This window comes from Suricata suricatta, chromosome 2 (genome assembly GCF_006229205.1).
Source record: "Suricata suricatta isolate VVHF042 chromosome 2, meerkat_22Aug2017_6uvM2_HiC, whole genome shotgun sequence".
Lineage (NCBI taxonomy): Eukaryota > Metazoa > Chordata > Mammalia > Carnivora > Herpestidae > Suricata > Suricata suricatta.
This window is the reverse complement of record NC_043701.1, coordinates 148,014,417-148,026,019: the sequence shown is the minus strand read 5'-3', so window position 1 is coordinate 148,026,019 and position 11,603 is coordinate 148,014,417. Positions and strand designations below refer to the sequence as shown.

At 56.6% G+C, this 11,603-nt stretch overlaps 1 protein-coding gene across 3 annotated transcripts in view; it reads left to right on the top strand.

Annotated features, from left to right (window-relative positions):
• OGDHL (oxoglutarate dehydrogenase like) overlaps window positions 1–11,143 on the top strand; it is a 27,650-nt gene extending 16,507 nt beyond the window's left edge. For all 3 annotated transcript variants that reach the window (XM_029932123.1, XM_029932121.1, XM_029932122.1), the window contains exons 11-24: window positions 253–381; window positions 1,633–1,812; window positions 2,112–2,264; window positions 2,790–2,892; window positions 3,308–3,436; window positions 4,378–4,528; window positions 5,021–5,148; window positions 5,751–5,929; window positions 7,644–7,715; window positions 7,803–7,928; window positions 8,032–8,104; window positions 9,378–9,541; window positions 9,797–9,951; window positions 10,408–11,143. In XM_029932123.1, coding sequence (XP_029787983.1) covers window positions 253–381; window positions 1,633–1,812; window positions 2,112–2,264; window positions 2,790–2,892; window positions 3,308–3,436; window positions 4,378–4,528; window positions 5,021–5,148; window positions 5,751–5,929; window positions 7,644–7,715; window positions 7,803–7,928; window positions 8,032–8,104; window positions 9,378–9,541; window positions 9,797–9,951; window positions 10,408–10,531 — 1,866 coding nt within the window. In that variant the 3' untranslated portion in view covers window positions 10,532–11,143. The remainder of the gene's footprint in view (window positions 1–252; window positions 382–1,632; window positions 1,813–2,111; window positions 2,265–2,789; window positions 2,893–3,307; window positions 3,437–4,377; window positions 4,529–5,020; window positions 5,149–5,750; window positions 5,930–7,643; window positions 7,716–7,802; window positions 7,929–8,031; window positions 8,105–9,377; window positions 9,542–9,796; window positions 9,952–10,407) is intronic.
• Window positions 11,144–11,603: the final 460 nt, after the last annotated feature.

Here is an 11,603-nt window from a genome sequence, read left to right as displayed (position 1 = left end):
TGAGGGGTGGGCTCAGGAATGGGCTCTGGGGTTGGGCTCTGAGGGGTGGGCTCAGGAATGGGCTCTGGGAGGTGGGCTGTGAGGGGTGGGCTCAGGAATGGGCTCTGAAGCTGGGCTGTGAGGAATGGACTAAGGGCTGGGCTCTGACTGAGGAATGGTCTCTGAGGAACAGACCCTGGGTCTTTGCAGTACCCTGCACAGAGCTGGGTCACACACGCTTGGGCTGCTCCTGGCTCACATCCTGCCCTGCAGGTCATGTCCATCCTGGTTCACGGGGACGCCGCCTTCGCCGGCCAAGGCGTGGTGTATGAGACCTTCCACCTGAGTGACCTGCCCTCCTACACCACCAACGGCACCGTGCACGTCGTCGTCAACAACCAGGTGAGGGCCTGGGCTGCCTGCCAGGCCTCGTCAGTGTCCTCCATTCCTGAAATTCATGCAGCACTTTGGGGGAAGTGTGGGATGATCCTGGGCTTAATCCCACTGCTCTGCCCCTCCCCAGGGTCTGACTTCAGGCAGGTTGCCTGCTCTCCCCAGCCTGGCCTATGACATCGGTGTGTGTCTGTCTGTATGTATACACGTATGCATATATGTACACACGCACACACGATGGAGAACGTTGTAAGGACAAAGGGATACAGGGGCCACTGGCACAGAGGCTGGATGTGAAACTAGATGCTGCTCTTGCTCTATAGGAACCACTCAGTCTTAGAACACAGCTGTCACAGGCCTTTGCCCTTCAGGCAGCTGTGCTTGCTTACTTCTTACTTCTGAGCCTATAAAACTGTGAGTTAATTGGCCTCATTTGCATTAAATCATTTAATCTTCAAGGAATAACCCTGTGATGTAGTGTTTAATGAGCCCTTTTAGTAGATGAGGAGACTGAGGCTTTGGGAATTTAAATACCCTGCTTAGAATTGCACACATGGCAGCTGATGGGACTGGCAGTTACCCATGCCTGCATTCTTCCTAACTCTGTGTAAAATGCAGGAAAAAAAAAAAAAGAAGGCCTGATTTAAGGGCCATTTACTCTTTAAAAATATAGATTAAAAAAATTTTTTTAAATGTGTATTTATTTTTGAGAGAGAGAGAGCATGAACAGGGGAGGGGCAGAGAGAGAGGGAGACACAGAATCTGAAGCAGGCTCCAGGCTCTGAGGTGTCAGCACAGAGCCCGACGCAGGGCTAGAACTCACAAACTGCAAGATCATGACCTGAGCCGAGTCGGCCACTTAACCGACTGAGCTACCCAAGTGCCCCTAAAAAAATATTTTTTAATGTTTATTTATTTTGGGGGGGGTAGAGGGGCAGAGAGGGAGACACAGAATCTGAACTAGGTTCCAGGCTCTGAGCTGTGAGCACAGAGCCCTATGCAGGGCTTAAACCCATGAGCCCAGCCGTGAGCTCATGACCTGAGCTGAAGTCAGATGCTTAACTGATTGAACCACCTGGGTGCCCTGGGGCCATTTACTCTTAGCCCTTCGTGTGCCTTGTACATCCTGGTTCCACCTAATGGACCTCAGGGCAAAGATAACCCCGTTTCTTTGACCCACCAGTCTCTCAGGCAGGCATTGCCTAAGAATACAGAGCTCTAAGAATACAGAGGTGCTATCAATTTCTCCTGCTTCTGCAGATTGGCTTCACGACAGACCCCCGCATGGCCCGCTCATCACCGTACCCCACTGATGTGGCCCGTGTGGTCAACGCGCCTATCTTCCATGTGAACGCAGATGACCCAGAGGCCGTGATATATGTGTGCAGTGTGGCAGCTGAGTGGAGGAACACCTTCAATAAAGATGTTGTTGTGGACCTGGTAGGTTTGGGGCTGTGACCAAGGTGGGGGGTATGTAACCTGTCCCTGCTGTGCCACGTGGGCCAGGTTTACAATATCACTGGCAGTGAGGGTGGGTGTGCTTCTTGAATGGGAGGTGTGGTGCCCCAAGAACAGTCTGTACAAAGGCCAGGAGGTGGGGCATTGGATGATAGGTGGCAGTGGGGGGCTTTCAGGGGCCTCGAAGGGTGTACCCTGACAGCTATGCCCCAGTGGTGCAGTGAATAGGCCTGCACTGCCCGGGGGCAGCGACAGAGCCCCTCCCCACGCTGTCCTTGCAGGTCTGTTACCGCCGGCGTGGCCACAATGAGATGGATGAGCCCATGTTCACGCAGCCGCTCATGTACAAGCAGATCCACAGGCAGGTGCCTGTGCTGAAGAAGTATGCAGACAAGCTCATTGCTGAAGGCACTGTCACCCTGCAAGAGTTCGAGGTGGGCAGGCTGCCATCATGGATGCCTGGGATAAGCCTCCATTAGAGCCGAGACCCTGGGGCAGTTGGTGATGTGGGCAGTGAGTTAAAGAAGTAGCCAATGTGGTCTTTGTCCTACCAGCCCTTAGCTGTCAAGGGGGACCAAAGACATTTACAGCCTGGTGGGACATAGTGAATGCTACTGTGTGGGGAAAGCTCAGCCTCAGGCAGGAGTCCAGGAAGGCTTCCTGCAGGAGGCAGGCCTGAGCATTTGTCCTCACAGTTACTTACGGATACATTGGTTCTTCCTTGCACCTTGAAGGAGCTCTGAGAGAAAGCACTGTGTCTTTTCTGAGCCTCCTCCGAGTCTCTTGCTAAGCAGGATGGATCCTCTTAATTTTGAAACTTTGATCTCTGACCTGCAGGCCTGCAGACAGACAGTTCTAGAATGTAGTGAGTAGGACTAGGGTTTATGAGTCTGGATTGATCCAGCCTCTGGCTGTCTGGGCCATCAGTGCCTCAATCCCCACATTCCCTCTGATTTCAGGAAGAAATTGCCAAATACGACCGGATCTGTGAGGAAGCGTACGGCAGATCCAAGGATAAAAAGATCCTGCATATAAAGCACTGGCTGGATTCCCCCTGGCCTGGTGAGTATACTCACTGCCCAGCCCAGAGGCTGCGGGCTCCATCCCTGAGACTCCCGAGGCTGTAGGGGCGGAGTCCTGCAGGTGGGGATGGGGCCCCGGTACAGAGAGATGGCATCATTCTGGGGGCATGTGTGACCAGCTATTCTCTGGGAGGGGAGGGCTGAGCCAAAGCTGGTGCACGCCAGAGTGGAGAGACCCTGGGGGAAGGGTGCTCAGAGGGCCTCCGTGGGGTGGAACTGGATGGTTGTGACCCTGGGACCAGGGGAAGATAGGAGTTGAACTGCATCTGTGAGCTGTTGTAGGTCCTCAGGGTGGGTCAGGAAGACGTGGGCCCCTGAGTCCTGGGGAGGCACGTTGACTGGAGGTCTGAGGCCCGACCACCACCCTGAAGCGCTCAGACTCTCTGCTCTCTCAGGCTTCTTCAATGTGGATGGGGAGCCAAAGAGCATGACGTGCCCGGCCACAGGCACTCCCGAGGACGTGCTGACCCACATTGGTGAAGTGGCCAGCTCCGTGCCCCTGGAGGACTTTAAGATCCACACAGGTGACGTTGCTGTGTGGGACGGTACTCAGGGCTCGGGGAGGCCCAGCCCATGTCCCCACTTGGTTGTGGGCACATCGGCTGAGCTCTTGGAACTGCTTCTGCACTCTTGTGAGGTGCCCACGAGAGTAGGTGCTCTCAGGGTGGGCAGACATGGAAGCCATGCTCTCCGCTGGGTGCTAGTGGCCAAGGCTTATGCTGGGCACCTTGGATTTTCCCAGCACCTTTGCTGGGGGTGTCTGTGGGTCACACAGAAGGAGAGTGGGGATGCAGGGGCTTCCATGGAGTGGGTAGTTGGGCCTGGAATGGCAGGCGCTGGGCAGGAGTGCTGGACCTGCTGCTGACCTGGATGGATGAGACAGGGCGACCCTGCCACTCGTGGGTGAGCCGAGCTGTAGCTCCTGGCGGTGGCTGTCTTGGTTGGGCAGCCTGGAAGGCCCCCAGGGTGGTGTGGGGTGCCTGCACACTCTTGGGCCAGCCTGTGGGAGTTCCAAGGGGATTCCACCTGGTGGCCCTGGTGTCTTGGGGTGCCCACTCTGTGTGCACCTCACAAGGGGCCTGTGTGGATATAGGACCAAGAGGAGCCCCACTTGGGCTGGGTGCCTGGGCTCATATCCAGACATCTCTATAGTGCTGTGGTCATGCATAAAGTAATTCCCTCTTCTGAGCCTCTGTCTCCTCATCTGGAGAGTGGCGGGTGACCTGTGGTGGATGTTCCTCGGTGCACCCAGTGTCTACATGTGGCAGGTGCTCACCCGGGGATGCCCGCTCCTTCCCAAGCTGGGGCATGGTGCGCTCAGTCCTGCTCATGCAGTGGGTCTTCTGCGGCCTGCCAAGGCCCTGCTGTGTGGGAGGGGTGTGCATGGCGTACGTACACACCTGGGCTGTCCCAGGTGGGATGGCCAAGCCCCTGAATCTCTCAGGCCGGCTCTTTGTTCCTGCAGGCCTCTCTCGAATCCTGCGGGGCCGTGCAGATATGACCAAGAACCGGATGGTGGACTGGGCACTGGCAGAGTACATGGCTTTCGGCTCCCTGCTCAAGGAGGGCATCCACGTGCGACTGAGTGGGCAGGATGTGGAGAGGGGCACGTTCAGGTGAGGGTAGGGAGCAGTCTCTGGGTCCTGGGCCCCATGGGCATTAGCCTTGTCCACACTGACTTCTCACGGGCTTCCTGGGAGCTCATCTGTGCTGGGGGCTTCCCAGAATCAGCCCAGGAGCTCCGGGGTGGAGCTGGTTCTTCCTCCCTTTCCTGGACCATGTCTGGGAGCTTTTATCCAATGAGGTAGTCACAGTTAACCCCATCAGCATCCCCAGCCTCTGCTCTTGGGTCAAACCATCAGAGGGGCTGCAGGGCCACCTCTCTGACCCTGTGGGATTACCACTGGGAACGGTGGCTACCTGGAGGAGAGACCAGATTTCTCTGGCTTCCCAGGATCTTCTCGGTGTTGCCATCCTATGAAATTTTGTCTGGTTTCCTGGCGAAGTGACAGAGCCATGTCTGCCTCCTGTTACCTCGTCCGCCTGCTGTGGGTGAACAGGTGGTAATCCACCTGCCCTCCATCCCTTCCCCATCTGTCTTTCTCTAGTCACCGGCACCACGTTCTCCATGACCAGGAAGTTGACCGGAGGACATGCGTCCCCATGAACCACCTTTGGCCTGACCAGGCCCCCTACACTGTGTGCAACAGCTCCCTCTCAGAGTATGGAGTCTTGGGTGGGTCAGAGCTCTGCCTGTAGGTCAGGTGGGCCCCGAGATGCCTGGGGACCAGACAGGGTCTTGCATCTCAAGCTGTCCTAGCTTTATTGTTTTGACCCAACAGCTCTATCTCCAGAGCCCCTCTCTAGACTCTGGGCTCCTGGGACTATGTCCCCTGTACTCTCTCTCCCTTGGCTTGACCTCAAGCTGGCCTGCTTCCTCCGTCACTGTCTCCTCCCAGAGGCAGGAGCCCTGCAGAGACTAGCCTTCCACCCCCTTTCTTCCCCTCAACAGTACTGCACATATTTTGGGGGGTTCCTCTTGGCAATGGCTCCTGCTGCCTCCCCAAGGTATCTTTGAACTTGGCTCCTGGTCTAGATAAGGCTAAAGCTGGCTAGATATGAGGTCAGGGCTGAGGGTGGGCATCTCTAGGCATATTGTGGGCTCCCAGGAAGGGAGATTCTGGCCGTTGGGCCCAAGGAGTCCCCTGGCTCTTGCTGGCTTGCTGGGAAGGATGGGTGGGGGCAGGGTGAGTGTATGAAGAAGAGCTGGGTTTGAATGGAGCCACTGCCACTTGATGACAATGTGTGGTGGGCTCTATCTCTGTGTCTTCTGTTTAGGCTTTGAGCTGGGCTATGCCATGGCCAGCCCCAATGCCCTGGTCCTCTGGGAGGCTCAGTTTGGTGACTTCCACAACACAGCCCAGTGCATCATCGACCAGTTCATTAGCACTGGCCAGGCCAAGTGGGTGCGGCACAACGGCATCGTTCTGCTGCTGCCCCATGGCATGGAGGGCATGGTGAGGGCCGCTGTGGTGGCGGGGGGCCGGGCGGACTCTGGGAGGTGGTGGATGGGCCCTTGGCCTCCAGCAGGGTTGGGCAGAGTTTTTCCTCCAGGCCCCTGGAACACAGGGGTCTGCTCAGGTTGGGGCCTGCATAGGTCTGCATTGCTGCCGTGTTGGCATTGCTGTCACTAGCAGTAAAGTTGTTGATATGTCTGAGGGTTTGCTCTGTGCCAGGCACTGTTTAAAACCCTCTCTCTGAGCCCTTCCAGTGCTTACAACAAATTAATGAAATTGGTCCTGCTCCCTGTTTCCAGATGAGGGAAACTGAGGCACAGAGAAGTAGAGTGGCTTGCCCAAGGTCACACAGCTGGAGCTGAGATCTGAATGTCATGCTGTGCAGTCCTGGCCATCTTGTGGTCTTCTGAGTGACCAGTGTGTGTGCCGCACAGGGGGAAGAGGGAGGAAGTGCAGGCCTGTGGGGGACGGAAGGGGAGGAGCAGAGCCCTCAGCCTGACCAGGTGGGGGCTGGGAGGGCTGTGCTCTGTGACCTGGAGCAAGGGCTTCCCCACCCTGGATGATGGGCTGCAGTAGATGTCCCCTGAGGGCCTGTTCAGCTTGGACTGGTCATCCAGTCAGGGATCAGTCACTACTGTCATCACCGAATGGCTATTCAGAGCCAAGACTCGCTGTGCTGAGCATCTTTTTTTTTTTCCACTTTTAATTTTCTTTTTTTTGAGAGAGAGCGTGCACGTGTGTGGGTGTGTGTGAGCTGGAGAGGGGCAGAGAGAGGGAGACAAAGGATCCAAAGTGGGCTCTGCACTGACGGCAGAGAGCCCGATGTGGAGTTTGAACTCACAAACTGTGAGATCATAACCTGAGATAAAATCAAGGGTTGGGCGCTTAATACTTGAGCTACCCAGACATTCCTGTGCTGCGTGTCTTGCACACCATGTGTGGTCCTGTGGGATTCCCACAGCTGGACTGGGTGGCCAATCCTCTTGCCGATTTCACACTTGAAAGAAGGGGAATGGCCCTGCCCAAGGTCATATAGCTGCAGAGGCACCAGGTGGAGCGTGAGCCCAGCTGGGTGGGGAGGGATGGGGTGGCCTTCCTGGTGCCTGTGGCCTGGGACCTTGGGGCTGTGGGGCAGATCGCCCTCATCCCACGGGGAGCCACCTCCTGGAGGTCTGTGTGGGGTCGTCTTGCTGCTCTTATGGAGCAGAGCAGCCCCTGTGGGCGAGAGCAGGAGTAGGAGTCAGGGTTCCAGTCCGCCCCTGTGGCTGAGTGACTGTGGTGTTGTTTCTTCATCTCTCTGCCACTCACTTTCATCTGCAAGGTGAGATGTCTACACCATTGGGCTGCTTTCAAGATTAGTGAATAGTGTGTATTTGGTCTATAGAACTGTGCCTGGCACACAGCAGGTGCTCAGTAAACGGAAACTGCTGTAGGTCAGGACATTCTGGAAAAAGCAGCTCACCTTGGCCCTTTTGCCTGTCTTTCCTGCCCCCACATTCACATGTGCTGGCTCTGGCCAGACCCTCCTCTGAGAATGTCCTCTCTACTCTTCTCCCACATTCCTGGTTCTTTACTGTGGTTCCGGCTCCAGAGAGTGAGGGCATCTCCTCCAAGAAGCCACCTAGACTTTCCCCTGCCCTGGGCCCCTGAAGAGCCAGGGGGCTGCCCTGTGTGACGTTTAGGCCAGCCTGTGCCATCTAGCACTTGATTTTAGGGCCCGGAGCACTCCTCAGCAAGGCCCGAGAGGTTCCTGCAGATGAGCAACGACGACTCCGACGCCTATCCGGTGAGTAGCGCCCTCTCTCCTCCAGGTCGGGGCCAGGGAACGGGGACCACTGGCGGGCCACCTCCCAGCCATACCCCGGCCCCCCAGGTGTTCACCAAGGACTTCGAGGTGAGCCAGCTCTACGACTGTAACTGGATTGTCGTCAACTGCTCCACACCGGCCAACTACTTCCACGTGCTGCGCCGCCAGGTCCTGCTGCCCTTCCGCAAGCCGGTGAGCCGCCTGCCCTGCTCACCACCAAAGCAGTGCTGGGCCCAGCTGTGGGCACCTTGCCCAGGCGGGGCAGCTGGCAGCCAGGCACATGTTTCCCTCTTAGCTGATTATCTTCACACCCAAGTCTCTGCTGAGGCACCCGGAGGCCAAGTCCAGCTTTGACCAAATGGTATCTGGTAAGTGCCCAAGTGTGTTGGGGAGGTGGCTGATGGGGTGTCTGGTGGCCCATGGCCCTCTGCTCCTGGGACTCATCTGTCCTCATCTCTGTATGTGCCTCTGCAGCAGCTCCTGGCTCAGTCCTCACCCGTGGCCAAGTTAGGAGGTTAGCGTGGTGGCCACTGATGTGGTCCGGCTTGGGTCGCTTGGGCTGAGCAACAAAGCCAGAGCAGGGCACTGGGTGCTCCCCCCTCCCCCCACAGCTACGCAGCAGGGCCCACCTGGCCGAGCTGGGCAAGCTCAGGAGTGGGAGGCGTGGTGGAGGTCTGCCCAGTACGGCAGGGAATGGAGTATCATTCAGTTATTCATTCAGGGTTTGTTTACTCACGAACCAAATAGACCGTATTGGCCCTGGGGACCCGGTGCTCTTTCCAGGAGCTTTCAGGCTCCTCTACCCAGGAGTTGAGGGGCCCTGACACTTGGGAGAGCAGAGCCATCTTGGAACCCAGTCCTGGGTAGTAGGGGGAATTTCAGGTGCTGGCCAGGAAGGGACAGGTGTTTATCACCTGTGTGTGTTTGGGCATTCCCTCTGGTGTGGGCAGGTTGACTGAGCCGGCAGTTCAGACTCTGGCTTTGGCACCGCAGACCTCCCAGGCTGAATACCCGGTGCTGGCTTTTCTCTGCTGTGGCCTGGCAGCCAGTTACCCTCCAGGCCTCAGTGTCCTCACTTGAGATTTGGGGACACTCAGAGATTTTTGCAGCATTCTTGGCTTGGTGCCTGGCACATGGTGTGAGCCCAGGGAGGAAAAACGTACAGGACTTGGAGATGGTGGCTTGGCTGCAGGCCTGAGGGAGGGAGGGAGAAATGTGCGGCAGCCTCCTGGACAGCTCACCTTCCGGCTTGGTGAGCAGGTGGCTGGAGTGCGTGCAGAAGGTAAGTGTGACTGGATGGGGAGCAGGTTTGGGGCGGACATTGAGGCCATCAGATGAGGACCTGATGCCGCATTCTCTGTCCTCTCCAGGGGCTCTCCCTATCATACCTGCCCCCCCACCTTGGCTCCAGCCCATTTCTGCTCCTTTCCTGTGACATCTCAGGGTGTCATCTATCCCTGGCTCTGTGGTTTGGCTCAAGAGGTGCCCCCTACAGCCACAGTTCCAAACCGGGGTTTCATCACAGCGGCCAGGGAGAACATGGGGGTGGCCAGGGATGTGAGCCCTGTTCTCAAGCTGTTCTGGCCAAGCTGATACACTGGTGGGAGGGGATGTCCCTGCCATGCCCTGTTGGCCCTCCAGGGACCAGCTTCCAGCGGGTGATTCCTGAGGATGGGGCTGCGGCACAGGCTCCCGAGAGGGTGCGGCGGCTCATCTTCTGCACCGGAAAGGTGTACTATGACCTGGTGAAGGAGCGGAGCAGCCAGGGCCTGGAGGAACAAGTGGCCATCACCCGCCTGGAGCAGGTGCACCTCAGCCCCTCACCCTGTCAGAGTGGTGGACAAGGTCAAAGCACCAGCCCTCTGGGCTTTGCTCCCAGAGCAGGTGCACCCCAGCCTTTTGCCCAGTAAGAGTGGTGGACAAGGTCAAAGCATCAACCCCCCGGGACTTTGGGCAGCATGCCAGGCAGGGGCCGGGGCTGGGCCCCATGAGGGGAGCTGGGGCTGTGGGCACACTTCCTGTCCCCCGGCTGTACTCCACTTTCTCCCTGCCTGCCCCAGATCTCTCCATTCCCCTTCGACCTGATCAAGCGAGAGGCAGAGAAGTACCCGGACGCAGAGCTGGTGTGGTGCCAGGAGGAGCACAAGAACATGGGCTACTATGATTACATCAGCCCGCGCTTCATGACCATCCTGAGCCGGGCGCGGCCCATATGGTACGAGGCTGGGGGTGGGAGTGCCTGTCACCTACCACTTACCTCTGCTGGGCCCAGGGGACTCTGGAGGCCCAAGGCTCCGTCCTGGCTCTGCCCAGCTTATTTGCTGTGTGAGCCAGAACTGGCCACTTGCCCTTCTCTGGACCACATTGGAAATTAAGGGGATGGTTCCATAGTCCCTGCAGGCTTTATAGCTGGTGGTGACAGGCCAGGGACCCAGTCAGTTCTGCCTTACGGAGACTAAACCTTTGTTTTTGTTCTGCAGCCGGCCCTGAACTAGAGAACGTCCTGCACATCTCAGAGGTTCTTTGATCTTAGGCCAGTCACTTAGCCCCTTGGGACCTCAGGCTCTTCACCTCTACAGCAGGATGATGATGAGGATTAGACCCGATGCAGTCCTGGGCTAGTGGCCAGGCCAGGCCCACACCTGCCCTTAACTTGTCTCTTCTCCCCCAGGTACGTTGGCCGTGACCCAGCGGCTGCACCGGCCACAGGGAACAGGAACACTCACCTGGTTTCTCTGAAGAAGTTTCTGGATACTGCCTTTAATCTCCAGGCCTTTGAGGGCAAGACATTTTAGAGCTGGGAAGGCCTGGCTGGGGACGTGGAGGCTGGCGAGGGGAGGGAAAGGTGTGCTCCTGCCCAGAGAGGGGCTGTCCAGAGCCCCAGCTAAAACATTACTCACAGACATGATTAAGGCCGAAGGGTAGGCACTGCCGGCTTCAGTGTTCTGCTACCGAGGGCCATTGTGTCTATGTCAGAATCCGTTAGGACGGGCAAGCCAGAGGGCGCTGACAGATGGCTGTGGTTCGGGAGTGTTTCCCCACTTGCTCTGGTCTTTCTGAAATTTTTGTGTGGCTTCTCCGTCTCTGCCATTCATGTCTCCATAGACAGCCACCCGGAGGCCCATGTCTTCGGTCCCTCTCTCCCGTCCTCGTAGATCTGGCTGCTGCTTCCCCTGTCCTTGCTCATCTGTAGATTCAAGGAATGTTCTCTTTTGTGCTCTTAGAAATAAAGATTTCAGCAATAACAACCAGGTGAAGCAAAACCATGCCAGGTGATTTATATGTGCTCTGTTTTATGGGGCGTGTCATAATGAGGTATGTCAGCTTCTGTGTGAAATACAGCCGCAGCTCAAGTGTACCAAAGCAGAAAACCAAATAACAAAGAAATAAAAAAATGCTTAAGAGAGTTTTTCTGTTTTCATTTCATGTAAAATTGGGGAAGAGGCATATGCTTTAGAGGAGGCAGGGAATGGGGAGGAGGAACAAACTAAACATGTAGAGGATGACATATCTGCCTCCACTGGACAGATTTTCTTTGGAGCAGCAGGAGATGTTTGCCGATCTGTTGGGGTGTCCACTCTAGCTCTGGTTGGTTTGGCTTCCCCACAAAGAGGCTGGGAAAGCTGCAGCACAGGAGGGATGTTTTGCTTTCTGCAAAGCATGTATTCGTTTGTTCCTTCTTAGAGTACTTTCTCTGTGCTAGACGCTGCGGCCGGGGTGAAAGTTATGTGGGAGGTAAGAGTGGAGGGTTGTGGGAGTCCAGGAAGCCTCCCTGGAGGAGGTGGTATTTGAAGGAAGAAGAATCCTAAAGGAAAACTCGGAGAGATGAACCTCTCATGGAGCAGACCTGGAAATACTGCAGGGTTG